General features: G+C 40.9%; 1 protein-coding gene across 1 annotated transcript; it reads left to right on the forward strand.

Annotated features, from left to right (window-relative positions):
- Positions 1-315: 315 nt before the first annotated feature.
- maneal (mannosidase endo-alpha like) lies at positions 316-13,855 on the forward strand. Its single transcript, XM_030412371.1, has 4 exons — positions 316-1,467; positions 2,486-2,595; positions 10,816-10,892; positions 12,824-13,855. Exons 1-4 carry the CDS (start codon positions 963-965, stop codon positions 13,458-13,460), a joined length of 1,329 nt encoding a protein of 442 aa, XP_030268231.1. The 5' UTR covers positions 316-962; the 3' UTR covers positions 13,461-13,855.
- The last annotated feature ends 4,442 nt before the right edge of the window (positions 13,856-18,297 follow it).

The raw sequence follows: 18,297 nt of genomic DNA on the forward strand, positions 1-18,297 counted from the left end.
GGACAAAAGCATCTGCCTTTAATGTATATTTTAGTTTTTTATTTGTGCTCTCCACATTATTGAAAATGAGGGCTTGCCCTCAATGATTTTTCGAGATTTAAATAAAGGTTCAATTAATTTGTCCTGTGTTTGAAATAATTCATCAGCAAGGAGAACGATGTGGTTTGATTTCGCCATTTCACTTTTCACAGTATGCTGTTTCTATAAACTAAACCTAATGCTCTTTATATAAGACTGACCCCCAACAGCCACACTAAGACCCCACCTCCACCTCCTGCCGCTGTGTGGCATTAATCCTGCCTCATATATAAGCTTCCGGTTGGGGATAATCCCACCTCCCCCCTGCCAGCGCCACACACACAAATGTTCCGTCCCGTCGTCCGTGAGCAACACTCAGGAAAAACAGTGTTTCTCTAGGATGCGACTGTTCCCGATGAGAGCACAGAAACAGCTAGCCGACAGGCGGGGTTGAAACGACGGGGTGACGGGAGGAGCGGCTGCGGCTCGATGGAAAAAGGAAAGCACACCGTCAGTCAGTCCAACAGACCACTGGGTGGAATCAGACTGTGACCACCAGAGCGACTTTTTCTCTGAGCTGTACAAAAGCCTCGACTGTGACCACACTGGCTGCTGGTCTCTGAGGCGACATGAGGGAACTGTTGAGTGACTGTCACTTTTCAGTGGAAATAAAATGGCTGTGCTGAGGCGATGTTGCTTGCTGAACAGAGATCCTTCAGGTCGTCCATATGGAAGTGAAATGAGATTGTTTGGGTTATGATGCGTTTCACAGACTCCATTATGCGCCAGCCGCTCCAGTGACCGAACGCGTTTTCTTCACCTGCCTGATTGACGCTGACAGACGATGACTGCACCCGCGGGCTGCGGTCGGCTGCTGTGAGAGCAAGCCGTGTTCCCCCGCCGCCTGCTGGACCGGCTGCTCTGCGGCACCACGGACAGCGACGATGACTCGGCTCCGCAGGAAAGCATTGGTGGCCCTCTTCCTCTTCACCCTCTTCATATTCGGGGCCATGATGGGACTGAGGACGCTGAAACCCAGCGACGGCTTCTCGGACCTGGCCCCCGGCATGGACTTCATCGGAGAGAGAACCGACAGGAGGCGGCCGGACGTGAAAGACGTGGTGGCCTCGCCGGGCCAGTTCCACATGGGCAGCAGCGACACTAAGGTGGTTTTCACCAAGTCGGACCGAGATTACAGCATATTCTACGACGTGCACATCTTCTACTACTTGTGGTACGGCTCTCCCAGCATGGACAACAAGTACATTCACTGGGATCATGTGCTGGTGCCACACTGGGACCCAAAGATCGCAGCCAGCCATGCCCAAGGAAAGCACGTACCTCCGGATGATATTGCCTCAAGTTTTTACCCCGAGCTGGGACCCTACAGTTCCAGGGACCCAAAGGTGCTGGAGTCGCACATGTCCCAGATAGAAGCGGCTGCAGCAGGTACTGGTTGTAACACTGGCTCTACAGTTTTCCTGTGGTTATTGTTCAGTGTTTACGGTCCTGCAGGGCCGTAGCCCTAAAGGCCCCCCACCCCACCCCTGACATGAAAAATGAATGAATCTTTACATTTAAAAATTGTCTGGATTTTGAATGTGTTTATTCGCAAGCTGTCGAATGCCCTCAATACAAACAGGGTGGTACATCACTAGAGCAACTGCTGACTGAAGCAGCCATAACCTAGTTAGCCTAATTCCTAAGTGGACGAATGTAAAAACCCAGCAGGTTGCTAAAGCCCCAAATTTCCATGATAAGAATCAAGACGGCTGGAACTAAGTGGCCTCATCTCACTGTCCACACACTTGGTCTAAGTCAGATGATTGTACTTTTGTGTACAAATTGTACGAATGACAATCATCCTTACAGTAGCGGTACATAGCATGATTAAACTCTGTGCTGCGGGGAAAAGTTGTGACTGTTTTCTTCGAATAAAGCCAAAACATTTAGTTCATGGTGGCTGGGTTCTACTTAGTACAATATAATATTAAATGTAATACCCCTCCCCTGTACGTAACGTGCTGCATTGGCACTGAATGTTGGCTTTGGATGCAAACTGTCCTGTGGAGTCATCCAATATGGACATAGTTGCTAGGATACAGGGATGAGTAAGAGATTAAATGGAAGACTAATATTGTTGAGACAAAAGCAGAAATGAGAAGGAGGGACGAGCTCCATCGATGTGAATAATGTACAGTGATAGATGAAACGGGAGAATTATCTCTGGAGAAATAGGCAAAATAGAGAGACGTCTGAAGATAGAATTTTCAGATGACTATATTTTTTCATTAATACGTCTTTAGAAATTCGACTGGAACATTGACTGGAGGTCATAATTTACTTTACACTTAACATCCAAGCTTATCTTATTTCCTGCATATACCTCAATCCTCGAAAAACAGTGTGTCAACTTCCAACATCGTTCATTACATTCAAACTTCCTCCCCATGCTGTGGTGTTGTAGGCGTGCTGGTGTTGTCCTGGTATCCTCCCGGGGTGGCAGACGACCACGGGGAGCCCACCGAGGACCTGGTTCCTGCTGTCATGGATGCAGCCCACAGGCACAGCATCAAGGTAACTGGTGAGACAACCGGTATGTTTTTCCTTTCTGATGATTTACAGAATGAATGACTTGCCAGTGTCAGTTAAATGTTTAACATGAGAACATCATTTATCTACAGCTGCATGCAGACGATTCATGTCAATTCTGTCCTGGAAAATAATCATATTCTGTGATATGTACATGTCTGTTGTGGGATGCTTGCTTCATTGAGCGCTATGGCCTATGGCCACTAATTATATTGTGTCTTTTTGGCATGAGTGTAAGTTCATATTGGATATAGGTTTACACCCTGAAGAGCACTGATTTGTGGCATGAAAGCCTTTCATATTTTACCAACTTATTCATGTGCACTATAACACACTGACTGTGTGTTGGAGTTACCAGCTGTTCCCTCAGATGTCAGGACAGTACTGGTACTGAAGCTACTGGTCAACATTGCAAAGTGTTCAGTGTAGCTGAAACTCCAGCCCAGTCACCTGAGGAAACATTCTGACAGTAAACATTTCTGCACACAACAGATACATTCAAACTTGTGTGTGACATATTAATCATGGTGACATTTGTACAATAGCAAGTTTACATTACATGTATATGAACTGACTTTCATGTCAGGAGACGGGCGAAAAGCCAGACTGTTTGTGGCAACAAAACCAGATATGATTTGGGAACATCTTCAGCTATGTTAGTGGCAGCAAACCAGATATTTTTTATATGACCTTCAGTCATTTTCCAGCCATTTTGTTTAAAAAACAACAAAAAGGTGTTTCTAACGAAACATCAAGACATTTCCAGCCATGTTTATGGCAACAAAAACCTGGTGTTTTAAATGAAAAAACACCAGGCTTATCTAACATAAGTGGTTTTTGTATTCTAACCTAACAAGACTATAAGTACAGAGTTGTCGCAACATGGAGTTTAAATTGGACCTAAAGACGTATTAACATGTCTGTGGTTTGCAATAACATACATACATTGTCAACATTCATTATTGTGATTGAGCTGTGAACTCACAGTAAAAGATTCACACAGATTTAACTTTAACTTAAATGCCAGTGTGATGGGTCCTTTAGACTGCATTTTCTCCAGTTGAGAAAAAATGTGTCATGCCCTTTAGTTAAAATGCAGCATGTCCTGCAGCTGCATTGCATTCTGGTCCACTTAAGCTCCTGACAGTGAGGAATTTGGTTCCCTCCCCAGTGGGTTCAAGTGGCATCTATAATTCTGATGCTCTGACCTCAAACCTGACATTTACAGTAATATGGACATTGCAGAGAGAAGAAAATGTGTCACTTTCAGAGGCCTGAGCCCATAGCTGCTTTAAAGACTAGAGGTGCTTATGGGTAGTTTGTTATTTTTCACTGCACCACTCCATCTAACAAACTTATATCTACTTAAGTGCTGAGAGGGTCAGATATCATCAAGCCAAGAGAGGGTGAAGGTGCTTCAGACAGCAGTGGCAAAACAAGCTGAGCACAGACAGGCTGTAGATTCAGCACTCAGAGGACAGAAGAGCTTTCCCTCAGTCTACTTTGCTGCTCCTTATATGGAAGTCTTAGACTGAGAACTGGGTCTTTCTGTGTGTCTCAGTCAGACTTACACAACAGTGTGTATCTCACAGCCGACCTGAGGCCTAATGCTCCAGTGTTTCGGTGCACCAGAGCTGCTGCTGACAAAACCCAGGCTGAAGTCTGTGTTTGTGACCGGTCGTGTGTGTTTGCGTATGTGTGTATTTCCTCAACAAAAGTCATATATGTGTGCCTTGCATGTCATGATAAAGTGCTTTTAACACAGGATGAGTTCCTTTGTAGGTATTCAACATCAAAATGACGCGTGAAGAGGGATTGTTGTTCCAAATGCAATCCAACCCAGACTACTGGTGTCGCTGATAGAAAAGGGAGCCATCACATTTGACATGCAGGAGGACATGGGCTGATCTATAATCCCCTCCAGTGCTCTGTCCTCACTAATTAAACATAGATTGACCCTGATTGCTCAGTGAAATGTTAATGTCAGGCTGCTAGCAGCAAAAAAGGAATAGAGGAACTAAAACTCTGCAACCTCTTACCATTATAAGGAAGCTTTCTTGTTTGAAAGATAAAGATGTTCTCTTAAAAACAATTGTGTAATTACATCCAAAGATGAGAATAGACTGAAAATCCTTTCTTCCTTTAATAGTAAACACTCAAACATGCACTTGGAAGTACATTTGATTTAAGGTAACAGCAAGGTAAATGAAAACCAGGTGGCCAGGTGATTTATTTGACAATATACAACAGATGGTAACATGACAAAATGATTTTGTAACACGCTACACTAACATAGAACACATAAGCGGTTCTTTATATACATATGAACATGTATACATCCAGGAAATAATTCTGTAGTGCATTTTTTACATTTGCGTCAGGTTGAATGTAGACAACAGCAACAAGGCGGTGATGATAATATGGTCAGCCTCTTTGTCTTAAAAGTTTGACATCAGGTAAACACTGTCCATCAGCTTTGACTGCTTTTGGGCACTGAGCATCAATGACACAGAGTCTGCCGCTCCTCGTCATGCTGTATTCCTGTGCTCTGTCAGATTGGAACATGGTCCTCCCCTGGAGTGCAAAAAATGTGGGCACAACAGTCCATGATTTCACATTGTTGCACTGTGTTGTTGAGTCCCATTCGTTGTTTTCAATTTTTTTTATTTTTTTTATTTATTTATTTTTTTAAGCCAGGAGTAGCTTTTAGTCCAAGCTGGTGTAGCATAACTCTTATCCCGACTCTCCTCGGTCCAGCTGGTCAGGTTGGTTTAAAGGATGCTGAGGGCAGTGATCAACTCAAAGTCCACTGCACTTAATCCAAAATCTGCACAACCTTCTCCAGTGCTGTTGAATGTATCTCTGTCATACGTGTTTCGGGGATAAAGTCGAAAAAAAAATGTGGCTAAGATTGACGGAGCTACCAGCCACTGCATCCCCATGAGCAGCAACTGTACTCAAGTCTTGCAATAAAAGCATTAAAGCTGCACAAACCACTATATTTATGAGCTGTCAGTCAAATGACTGTGTAATGTGGGAGATGTTGTTTGCAGTGACAAACACACAGATAATTATCAGCCAGCACTGCAGTTATCCTCAGCCCCACAGACATTTAGCCTCCTATAGCACATTGTTTTGGTTTGGCTGCAAATGCGCTATTTCGGTTCGGTGTCACTGCTCTCACCAACATTGATTTGAAGGAACAGCAGGCAGCTACTTTCAGCAAAAAAAGCTCTGTTAAACTCTGTACATGTCATGCCCAGCTCTAATCGGCAGAAAGTTAAAGTCAGCAGCCCGCTGGTAAACATAGTGGAGCTTTTAGCAACTAAAAGGTCTACGTCTCTCAGGAGTGAAGATCAAAACAGAGCCAAATTAGAAAATATTGGTCGTTGGTCTAATATTGCTCTGTGTCTACATGATGTGTAAGGCGGGTAGTTGTCTGCTAACATTATATTAAACATGTGGCTGATATTTGTGAGATAATCTATCAGTAGTATAAATATGATTATGAATATGAATGACCAAGATAAAACCTCATTGTGGTTCTTTAGGAGTTCAAACAGGAGTTAAACAGCCTCTCCCAGTTTGAAAATATAAATCTATGCCAAAGAGTTTTTTTCCCCAAACTTCCATAATTACACGTTTCAAATCTCACACAACAGCCATGACACCCCCATTGTGGAAGTTAATAGCCATTTCTTTTGTGTGAGAACAAAGTAACGTAATAAGATTCCCATTATGACAACATTCACTTTAAATGTATAACAAAAATGTGTTAACTTAGGCAACATTGCACACTTTTTTCATTTTGAGATCTCAAGAAGCAAAGTTGCACAGACTTTGAGGCCATTCTTTGGTATTTTGCATCCACACCCTTGAATTCACCATCTCTGCTCACATAATTGACTGATTTAATGTGTAGCGTATACCAACATTATGATATAACATTGCTTCAGGTTAGTGTTTGTCATCAACTGAAGAAAAGCAAAACATTGGTAGAAACTGCGGCAGCGCCTGTACACCTGAGGCTCGGAGTGTAAATATGAGAGTCTGTCAGCATCAAAGCCTGAGGGAATCTGAGCACACAAAGCAATTCTCATTCGCATCCATCCACGCTCTATTCAGCCAAACAGGAACAGATTGAGCAGCATCTTACCTCGCTGGCCTTTCATGATTTCCAACCAGTCGAGATGGATGACAAGCCAGATCCCGGGCACCAAACATGGCTGCGTTACCATGGAAACTGTTTAGGTAGACCTTGCAGCCTCTTTTGAATGATAGAGTGGGCGTCGAGCACTCGGTATTTGTGCCTCGACAGCCCTGTCAGTGCTTTACTGTTTTCCGTTTTGCTGCAGTAGACCTTTTTTACTTTGTGACTGAAGCAAACAAGCACACCATAGTTTATCCTTGATGACAGCTGGGCATCCATCATTCAGCTCTAAGCCCCTGACAAAGAGCAAAACTGTGTTTTATGTCAATTCGTACAGCCCAAGTTTTGGTGGTTTTCATTTTTTGATTATCAATTTAGTTTCTCTGAATAAATTGTTTTTAGATACTCTTTGAAGTTTTAAATGGAGGTGGCTAAAAAGGATTTCTGAGACACTTGGGTCATTGGAATAGACGTCACCTTGTGTCAGATGTGTTGACAGATGAAGTGACAGTACAGGACAAGCCTTTGGGGATGGAGAGCATCTGCTACACTTGTTCTCTCCTCCTCATCCTCCTCCTCATCCTCCTCTTCCTCCCCTTCAGCTCCATTTTCAAGAATTCCTCAGCATCCTGCAGGCTAAATTTAGGTTTGGTCTCAAATTCTGTCTCTTTCTATCTTTATACCACAGCAATAGGACACTGATTGTCTGCCTTTTCTCTTTGATGACTGATGGCTCATGGACCATGGTACCTCTCCAATGGACGATTATTTTTATACCAAATATGTCAGGGATACACAAGAATCTTGCGCTGTACATGCAAGAATATGAGCACATTCAGTCCGTCTGTGCCGGTAAGAAGGAAAAGACACCAGGGCAAAAATAACTGCACTGAAATCGGATTTTAAAATAATCGTGCACAATAGCATGAGGACACAGATGTGATCATGACGTTGGCATGATCCCTTTTCTGCCAACTGTAGAGAGTAATATGTGGTAACGGGTGTTGCTGGTAGTAATGCAACATTTATGATTGCAAAGATAGCAGAAGAAAATAAAACAAAAGAAGAATAAAGGTGCAATCTGTTGTAAACGATGCAGAAGAGAGACTACAGCAAAGTTGCATAAAGTAAATCTCACTGTTTCCAGAACAAACTGTGTAATGTCTGATAAAAATCTTCAAGTGATGTCAGTTGAGACAGCCTCAGGTGAGGCTGAAGACAGAAGAAGTCTGAACATGGAAGAGAGTCTTTGGTTTGGACCAAACCTTTGTAGCTGCTCCTTGTTCCTGCTGCAGGCTAGAGGCTCTAGGCTACATTAGCTACTACTAGCAGCTAATGTAGCCTGGTTAGCCAGCTAGCTGCTACTAGCATAACCCACCTGAATCTGTGGTCATATGGCATTCAAGTTCATGTAGGCTAGATAGAGTGCTGGTTGATTTTGATCCTGTTTTTAAACAGTCAATTGTAACTGTTACAATTTTGAGGCATATGGACATGAAGTTAGATGTTAAAATTAGCAAGTAGATCAAAGTTCAACTTAACAGTTTGAAAACTAGAAGTGATTGTCTTAACTCTAGAAATGTGACATATTTCAGAGTAAATATGTGGATGGGGTTCAGTCGCAAGAGAGATTTAATTAAAATCCTTAAAACGTGACTGGATCAAAACAGTACGCGTAGTATAGGGGATATTGCACAGTACAGAGCCCCAGTGAGTTGTCAAGTTAACAATAGATGACTGTTGACCACCCACACCTCCCTTACATGCATTGCTATATCAGTGGGAGGAATGTATAAGTTAAGCATTATCTAGCTCTTTGGTTAAAGTAATTTCCAACTGATATTCAAACACGCACCTCCTTCTGCCCTGCTGACTACGATAACTTATGCTCCAAGTGATTTTAAATGATAAGTTAGGCTCATATAACATTTGATTGAATACATTTTATGTTTATGCCACTTAAAAAAGTGTCTCTTAAAAACATAAAACAATTAAAGAAAAGGGGAAAAAAGGAAATTTGCTATTAAAGTACTTTGTGGACATATTTTTACATCTAACAAGGTATAATTGAACATTTAACACAGGGAGACAGAAGCTCTACAGCAATGTGTGAAGTGTGCCCCTTTTCCAAGGCATTAAGTGAACTATGATGTTTTATGCATACTTGAAGGTGTCCATTGGGAACATTAGTTGTTCTAAAATGGAGACACTTTAAAAAAGTTCATTTTTATGGACTTAATTCCAGAGGGTGTCCCTCTATTGTAGAATCAGGATTCAGTCTCCATGCCAAGTTTTAACTTACCAGTAGTCTTGTGTCTGCTTCCATTGAGACATCATTTTTTCTACCATAATACTGTGATAGACCAACACAAAGTGGTGCATAATTGTGAAATAGAAGGAAAATGATACATGGTTTTACACTTTTCTTTACAAATAAAAATCTCAAAAGTGTGGTCTATCACATAAAGTCCCAATAAAATACATTTACATTTGTGGTTAAAACGTGACAAAATGTGGAATAATTCAAGGGGGGTGAATACTTTTGCAAGCCACTGTAATTCTGAGAGATAATAAACAGATAATTTCTGTCATAAAAACAAACAGCTCATAATATTATGAACTACAGTGATGGAATAACAGCGTCAAAACATGACGTTTTAACAAGCAGTGACTTCTTGCAGCACAATAGAGTTTGACTAATAGCTGGAACAATCTTTGGAAAACTTTGAAAACATTCTTCACTACTCCAGTAAACAGGACAAACCTTAGATATGGCTTAACAAAAGGGGGGATGAAGTAGTATGCTCAGCTCACAGCCCTTTGGCTCCATGATTAGTGTAGTGGAAAATTCTCCTTGTGAGGTTGAGAGTTGCTAAGTCTCCGAAGAATTTTAGACTTCAGCGTATGAATCAGATCTCTTTATTAGATGCCACATGGAAGGAAGGTCCAGAACGTTCCCCCAGCTCTCCAAATGTAACTGACTTAGATACAAAACACTGAGGAGGTTAGCTTCATTTACAATAGTCATCAATCATCCCTTCCCAGGCAAGTGACCCTTTGATGTTTTATTATGACAGTGAATGTCATCTTATTTACCTTCTTGTAACCCCCCATGTGGAGAATTGCTCCACATGTGGCTTTCTGACACCTCGACCAAAAGGCATTCTCCCCTCCTCCTCTCACATTCTGATCCTGCTTTTTAAGGTACATTGATTACTGAATGGACAAACTATTTCATTTCTCACATTAGACAGAAAGCTAAAGTTATGCATGTGCATAACATTGCTTTTGATTGACAAACAATTCATGTATTTTGTGGTATGTTTAAGTTCAAGACTAGCAAGCCAGCCAGCCATGTCGAAACAATATCAAGATTTTCATGAACAAATATTTCGTCACATGTTCTGTCACCCTCACTTCCTCCTTTGCTGCCATTATATTTATTATGGCCACTAGAGTCCACTGCTTAACTGGAAATGTAAATATGATTCATATTAAGCTGCTATCATAGTCAACCTATATGGTCGTTTTTCTGATGCGGGCAGGCTGGCTTCATGATACAGGAAACCCTGAGTTAAGCCCAGAGCGCAATATGATACCCGATATGATATAAATACTCATCATTTTTGCCTGATTGTAAATAGAACAGCTACATATAAAATATTGCAAGCACGGCTCCTCATTAAAACCTTGGACTGTTTTCCCTCAAATTGACATTAGATTAGCTTTGATTGCTCCTTAAATGAACATGCTGCTGTAACAATGTTGAGCAATTTGATATTTGAGTATTCACACAAAAATATGCAACCACTGTACCGAAGCCCCTCCAGAGTAGGCACAAAATTACACTTCAATCAACACTGTGCTTCACAGACCAAATAATTAGCGAGGTCCACAGATTACTAATTAGATGTTGCCTTCGTACTGGCTGTCCATCAGAACAGATAACACACTGGTATAATGAGCAACAGACCCCTTGTCTTTCAGGCTTGTATTTGTCTTGTGCCTTTTATAATCTTTCTGTTAACATTAGTGTTCAACTGTGTTTTGCACAGGTGGCCTTTCACATACAGCCATACAAAGGACGGACGGACCAGAGCATGCATGACAACATCAAATACATAATTGACAAGTAAGCTGTATTTCTCTGCCGCCACTTTCCTCTGTGCTAGACCTGTTTCCTTTCATTGACCACAGGGTCGAACTCTTCTATCCATATCAGTGGCTGCTGACGTTAGAAGTCTGGCAATCTGGTTTAAACGTGAAGTCTGATAAGGGAAGGTGGTTGTTAAATATAGATGTCTCCCCTGTGATCCTGCTGTAATGGATCAGCAGCTACCTTTTTTTTTTTACTTCAAGCAGTCTGAATGTCTGTCAAAGAGTAGCTGACTCTTGGTCTACCTCAAAACATTAAATAATTGACTTTTTTCCATAGCTACAGCTACATATAAAATATGTTAGCTTTAAGAGCGAGGCTAATCAGACAGTGTTTCATCTAATCAGATATTCAGTAGTAGTCTGATAATAAAAAGAAGCCCATGATCTTATGCTGTGACTTGGATCACGAATATAGGCTCACTGAAGCTGTATTTATAAAGATAGTAAGTAAAGATCCAGATTTTAGAAGTTTACTTTATATTGCTGCCAGTATTTTTGGAAACAAACTGTGCTAACCATCTGTATGAAATGAAACAAATATGTAGGGAGAAAAAGGGATGATGGTTTCAGAAGAGCATAATTATATTCCAAAAGTTTGACTCAAACTCAACCTGTGAAATATTTGGTGTGTTAAAAGTGCCATTTGATGGCATTTTAGCGTCAATCAGATTGAGACGATAAATTAACAATCTGAGTAAATACTGCTTACTAAAAGATTGGTAGCCTGGGCTTGTAGCCTGGCCACACACTGACTGTGAGTCGTACTAATAAATATGGTAATTGAACTTAATGTCAGGGCTTTCCATCACTGACATGTGGCTCCTTAGCTAAACTCGTAGTCACTTCTGTGCTTATTTAAAATGATGATATATCCAGAGATTGCAGCCTTTTACTGCAGTTAATATCTTTTAGCCACAGACCTAAAAGCTGCAAAAATTGATGTCTTCTAGATTAACAGTAATTAAAATGACTCGGTTTGAATTGAGTTTGTTGTGGCATTATCACTGGATCCTGTGGGGCCCTTCAGCTCTACAAAGCATTTCAGCATCTTTATTGTTAATGTTCATGTTAATGTTTTGGTTTTACAGCCCTCAAATATATTGTTTTGGTTGAGACCCACTGCACTCATTAACCCCATTTCCGCTTACAACAGGAAGCTGTTTTTAGAAAACAAGCTTCCCCAAACCCCATACATGTTGTTTGCATAGCACCAAACACAGACATTTAGCAGTTAAAAAGCCAAAAAGAGGTAGAATGAGAGTGAATACATTAATCATGTCACCAGAAACACAACTTCAGATGCATCCCAATGTTGCTTTTTGTTTACTAGATGTCTCTACAGGCAACTTTCCTCTGACATGCTAGCCAGTTCAACTTTAAAATACAATAATACCAGTTTGTTGTGGCCCACAAGAAGCAAAAAAACCCCAACAAAAAACAGATTATTGCAGCTTGAAGGTGAAATCATATGCTGGTTGGATAGTCGCCATATTTGAGATGATCACATATCCTACCAATTATGATATCTATATTTAAAACTACTTCATAGTGATGCTTATTGTTTATCTGTTCCTGGTCATGTGTAATTGATAACACTGTTTCTCTATGTGTAACAAACCCCTATGTGTAGGATTGATACATTTCTAATCTTCTGCATTTGGCGACCTTTAGTGGTAGTAAGAAGTAAAAAAGACCCATTGGCAGCACACCACGAAGCAAAGCCAGCTACCAATTATCCTTGGAACAAGGAGGAGCACAAAGAGTAATTAGGCCGGTAGAAGCTAGCATGTGCAGCAGAAGTATATGCAACCCTAATCACAGAAAATCTTCATGCAGTATCTTAAAAATACTTTTTTGTGCATATTGCTTTAAGGACTCAGCCTCATCTCATCTTATGTTTCTCAGATACGGAAAGCATGGCGCCTTCTACAGATTCAGGTCCAGCACAGGGCGAGTCCTGCCTCTGTTTTATGTCTATGACTCCTACCTTACGCCACCAGAGTCCTGGGCAGAGCTTCTGACGACTAAAGGCTCTCACAGCATCAGAGGCACACCATACGACGGCGTTTTCGTCGCCCTAATAGTTGAAGAGCGCCACAAGCACGACATCCAAGCTAGCGGGTTTGATGGAATCTACACTTACTTTGCCTCCAACGGTTTCTCCTTTGGCTCATCCCACCAGAACTGGAAAGCCATCAAGTCCTTCTGCGATGCAAACAATTTGCTATTTATTCCCAGTGTTGGTCCAGGGTACGTGGATACAGCTGTTCGGCCATGGAACAACCACAACACCAGGAACAGGGTTAACGGACGCTACTACGAGACGTCTTTGCAGGCAGCATTGTCTGTCAGGCCAGAAATCGTCACCATTACGTCCTTTAACCAGTGGCATGAAGGCACGCAGATAGAGAAGGCTGTACCCAAAAAAACTGTGACCCGATTGTACCTGGACTACCAACCCAACCAACCAGACCACTACTTGGAGCTTACACGCCAGTGGGCTGAGAACTTCAACAAGGAGAAGGACAAGTGGCTGATGTGAACATGGCTTCATTCCCCTTGCCTAGAAATGACCTTAAGTCTATGCTGTTAAAAGACAATATCTTTATGTTCACCCACCTATCTGTTTTTCTCCAGGTTTTAGCCCCTATGATCAGATTTTCCCTAAATGTTCACTCTACCGTTGCAGTTTTTAACCACTAACATTTTTGTACAGGTTGATATGTCCCTGATGTTTTGAATCTACAAGGTCATAATGATGGATAGCTAATCATGGTTTCCTGATAACAACTCTGTTCAGTATCTGTTTGCCACATCAAGGAAGTACGGCTACGTACAGTAACTCTGCTCTGTAGGGTTTTTTTCTTATTTTCTTATGATGACAGACTGTTTTTTCCTGTATTTGTTTGAGGACAAATTAAAATGTGTGTCTGTTTATTGTTGGTGAATCAATGGTGTCACTGTACAAGACAAGTGACTTCCAAGAAAGATTAGACATCAGCAACACCTCTGGATCTTGGAAAGGTGGTACTTCTGTCATGGCCTTCAGGCAGAGTCTTGTGTCGAAGCTACATTTGTGTGTGGTTGGTGAATTAATCAGTGTGAGCAGAATACAAAAAGATGAGTCAGAGGTAGAAGCTGCTGAGAGCTGCTCCAGCTGGCCTAAATTTTGGGTGTGCTGAATCACAGTGAGTTAGGGTTATGTTAGGTTCCTTTGTTTACATTGTGTATGTGGTTCACTTTAGTCCACACTGTGCAATAATAAGCCATTCAGGGCTTTTAAACTAAAATCACACAAGTATATTTTAGTTAGTTTTAGTTGTCCAAAGAAGATGAAATCTGTATAAACCTCTACAGTAACTTAAGGGATATTTCTGGTTTATTACAACTTGGGTCTTGTTTTCAAAGTTTTGGCCATCATTGCTTTCAGTTATGGTAACATTGCACTCGCCGAGGCTGGGATTGATGAACATACAGTAATGCCATCTATACAGCAAAGTCCAACAGGGCAACATTCAACAGCTTTTACATAATCCAAGTTTAGCCACATGAACTAAACCATTTTTGGAGGATAAAACCAAAATGACTATGCCAGAAAATGTTCAAAATATTTCCTTATTGATTGTGTGCACACATGACCAGATTAAATTTGGTAGTCAACCAGTGAACCGTGAGGAAAAGAGTTGGTACTAATTTACAGTTTGTCGCTGCCGAATTACATGTAGCTAACCTTGGGGTTTGTTTAAAGGAGCAATTTGTAAGCTATGGCCAGATTTTTAGGTTAAAACATTCAGTGTGAAGAAACAACAGTGTTAACATTACGTTAAAGACTTCTTGTAATACGTGCGTTAACAGGCCAGGTCTGATAGCCCCCATAGTGTCAGCTGGGAGATATAAAAGCGAGTGCACTTCTAGGTCTAATAAGTAAACAAAATAAACTCATAAAACGTGAAGATAGATTTTTTTACTCCTATTTTCCGTACTATACAGAAAAATTCAGGTTTTAGGTTTCTGTCTTTTACCAATATAGAACAAGCTTAACTGTCATTGTCATAAAAAAAAGAAATGTCATAAAATACACCAGCTGCAGTGTCTCTGGGTTTGTTAGGTAGAGGGGAAAGATCGGATCACGGAGCAGCGGCCGGGAGCCCGGCAGCAGCCCTCCTGATCCCTCTACCTTTATGAGCCCGGAGACACTTTCACTGTGAAGAGTGACTCCAGAGGATAAGTGACCCCAAGAGGAGAAGCAGAAGACTGGGAGAGAGGCTGAATAAGTTAATATTTTACGTGCAAAACAGTTTAAAAAAAAACACTGAAAACATATTTCCAAGGTGGGTTGCATGAGAAGTTGAATGGGATCCATAAAAACACGACCGCTATACAGGTGTTGGCTTGTTCTTCTTTGTGTTTATTGGCGGATTGCAAACCAACTAGGTGGACACATGCGAGCGTACTCAAGGCACTTACTAATGTAAAAGCTGACAGACGAGGGAGAGTGGGCTTGGCAATGGTACAAAACAATCGTACCTACTGTGAAAACAACCTAAGGCTACGCTTAAATGTTTGTGCCTATGAAAATGACAGTTAGTACCTGGCTGCTGGCAGCCCATTTACAATTGTCGCACTTGGAGCAGCTAATCAAAGCTTATCTACAGTTTGTGATTGTTACGAAGTGTTTCTCTTAGAATTCTCCGTGTGAGAAAAACTTCAGAATATGGACCCTTGCAAGAGACTAAAACGACTGCTGAAACACAACATAATAAAATACTATGACCACGACTGTAGTAAACATGCCAAAGGTATGTGCCTGAACAGCAACAATTAGCTGTTGCTCCAACTGTTGCCACTATGTACAGATATTGGTGATCCTTTAACTTTTTATCTAGTGCATCATTAGTTTAATATTTTAATTTGCCCAATACTGGCATACCTGCAACACAAATGACATTCCCATCATCCTCAGCTGGACTTGTGTTTATAAGCAAATGTTAGCATATGCTAACAAATTTACTTAAGATGGTGCCCATGGTAAACATCCATTCCAGCAGTGTAGTGGCTTTCAACAGTATGTGGATGATAGCTTGGCACTGTGCTTAAGAACAGCCTAACAAAGCCACCAGTAGAGCTTTAGACACTTGTTTATACAGTTTAAGTCACATAGTATTTTCTGATTTTAGAGATTGTTATTACAGTCACTGATCTGGTGAACAAGTTACAAATAAAAGATCTACAGTATAATGCAAAAGACATTTGAGTGGGAAAGAAGAAGGTATATAAAGTAGGAATTCCCTGAGGGATGTAGACTTTTTGACCATTCCATGTAAGTAAACTTGTAACCCATCTAAGCACTTGACATTAAACAGAAGATCCCCAACGCATACTGTATATCACAACTGAACAATTTGCCCCTCATAGACTGTGAAATGTGATTCAAAGCTGAATAAAGATTATTTGATCAAAACTATAAAATCCAAGGTCAAAAATTACCTTTCCTGGTCAATCTAAGATCAGTTTTTGTCCAGCTGCAGCAGGAGCACCCCGGGACTACTGAACAGAGCTGAACAGACTGTGCTGTGCCTCTCAGGGGTGAGATGCTGCTCGTGTCTACAGCAGAATCAATTTTTGTCAGACAAACTCTGAACAACATATCAGTGACAGGGAGGAAGTGGTTTTACTCATAGAACACAAGGATTGCTCTTTTCACTGCATAGTTAGTGAGGTAATGTCATCCAACTTTGGGTGAATACTGAGAGCTTAATAATGCATTATTTCATCATCAATTAGCTGTACTTCCCATACATGGCTGCTGGCACTGATATTGTTTCACTTTGGTAGCAGGGAGGCCTCAGGATTCAGTTAAGCATGCAATAATAATCTCTGTCGGTAATTTCACCTCAGTCCAGACCAGCAAAATATCTCAACCAATACTCAGATTCTAATATTTTTCATCCCTATCTGCCTGTGTCTCTTGCGCCACCCCCTGGTCAAAATGTCATGGTTGAACACAAAAAACATTCAATCTAAGGCACATTGTTGTTAATAACATTCAACCCTTTCCAGTGCTTCCACTACAAGCTGTGATGTTAAACTTCACACAAGATGGTGGTGCATCAGCCCAGCTGATAAGTACTGAGGACGTTCATGTAAACCAAATGAGGATGGATTGTATTCTATTTGTGGTTAGAACCCGGTACCATTTTTTTTAACTCAGTTCAAAATTGTGCCAGAAACCATCTTACTGTGAAAGACACAATAAAAAGACTTAATAAAAAGGAACAGACCTGAAAGCCCTTAAAATCTCTCAGCCTGAATAATTTTGATAATTTTATTTCTCCTAAATAAGTCATAATTCCTGATTTGTATTCAATGTTGATTTGTATTATCTGTTTCTCTGATCACCATTGAACTAATACATATAAGGTTCTTAATTATATTTTCGTATTAAAAATGCTAAATATGCAGAGAAATATAAGCTACCAATAACATTTGGCATTTGGTGTACACATATGAGTATGTCACAAGTTTTTTTTATAAGGTACCATATATTTGAGGCAACAAGACAATAGGTCTTTCAGAGGAGTCATCTGTCCTTGTAAAGTGGCAAGTGTCGCTATATTTTTCTCCTTTTAATAATCTCAACGTACAGTATAGTGTGTTTCATCACAATTAAAGATGTACTAAACAAAAAAACGTTGTTTCCGTGCGCGCGTGTGAAGCGAACGTGATAACCACTACACTACGGAAACGGGTGACAGCCAGAGAGTTTGTGACCAGTGACGTCACATACAGTGTTGACATCTCTTGAGTAAATTGCCCTTTGACGAAAGGGATGGTTGTGTTTTTAGTTGGTGATGGCACTGTTTCCAAATCTGAGAAACCTGCATCTGAAACTAAGTTAAAGTTACATTTCCAGCTTTTTAATCCAGCTGGACCTTAATAAGACACTTCCTGAATCAACGTTACATCACTATGGTGCATGGTGAAAAAAATAACTTTACTATTTCACAGCAGATATTGTGACTTGAAGGAGAAGCACAGTCGTTACTACAACAGGGGTTATATTGTAGCTGTAGCAACTGTTATTTTTTTGTTCTTACTGTTTTCATTCATTAACAATGTCGCAGCACGGACAGGGACAGGAACAGGGGCGGACTGGCCATCTGGACGTTCTGGAGAATACCAGAACGGCCGGTGCAGCAGGACGGCCGCCGGCCTCTGCGCAGCCGTCACAGTTTTTTTTTTTTTTTTCTCTTGCTTATAATCGCCTGTTGTTCCATGTCCAGACCGATATAGGCAGGGACGGACTGGCCATTGGCCAAATCAATAAATGAATAAATGAAAATAATAAAAAATAAAGCGGAGCTGAAGGCGGCCACAAA

Source organism: Sparus aurata, chromosome 3, assembly GCF_900880675.1.
Source record: "Sparus aurata chromosome 3, fSpaAur1.1, whole genome shotgun sequence".
NCBI classification, from domain to species: domain Eukaryota; kingdom Metazoa; phylum Chordata; class Actinopteri; order Spariformes; family Sparidae; genus Sparus; species Sparus aurata.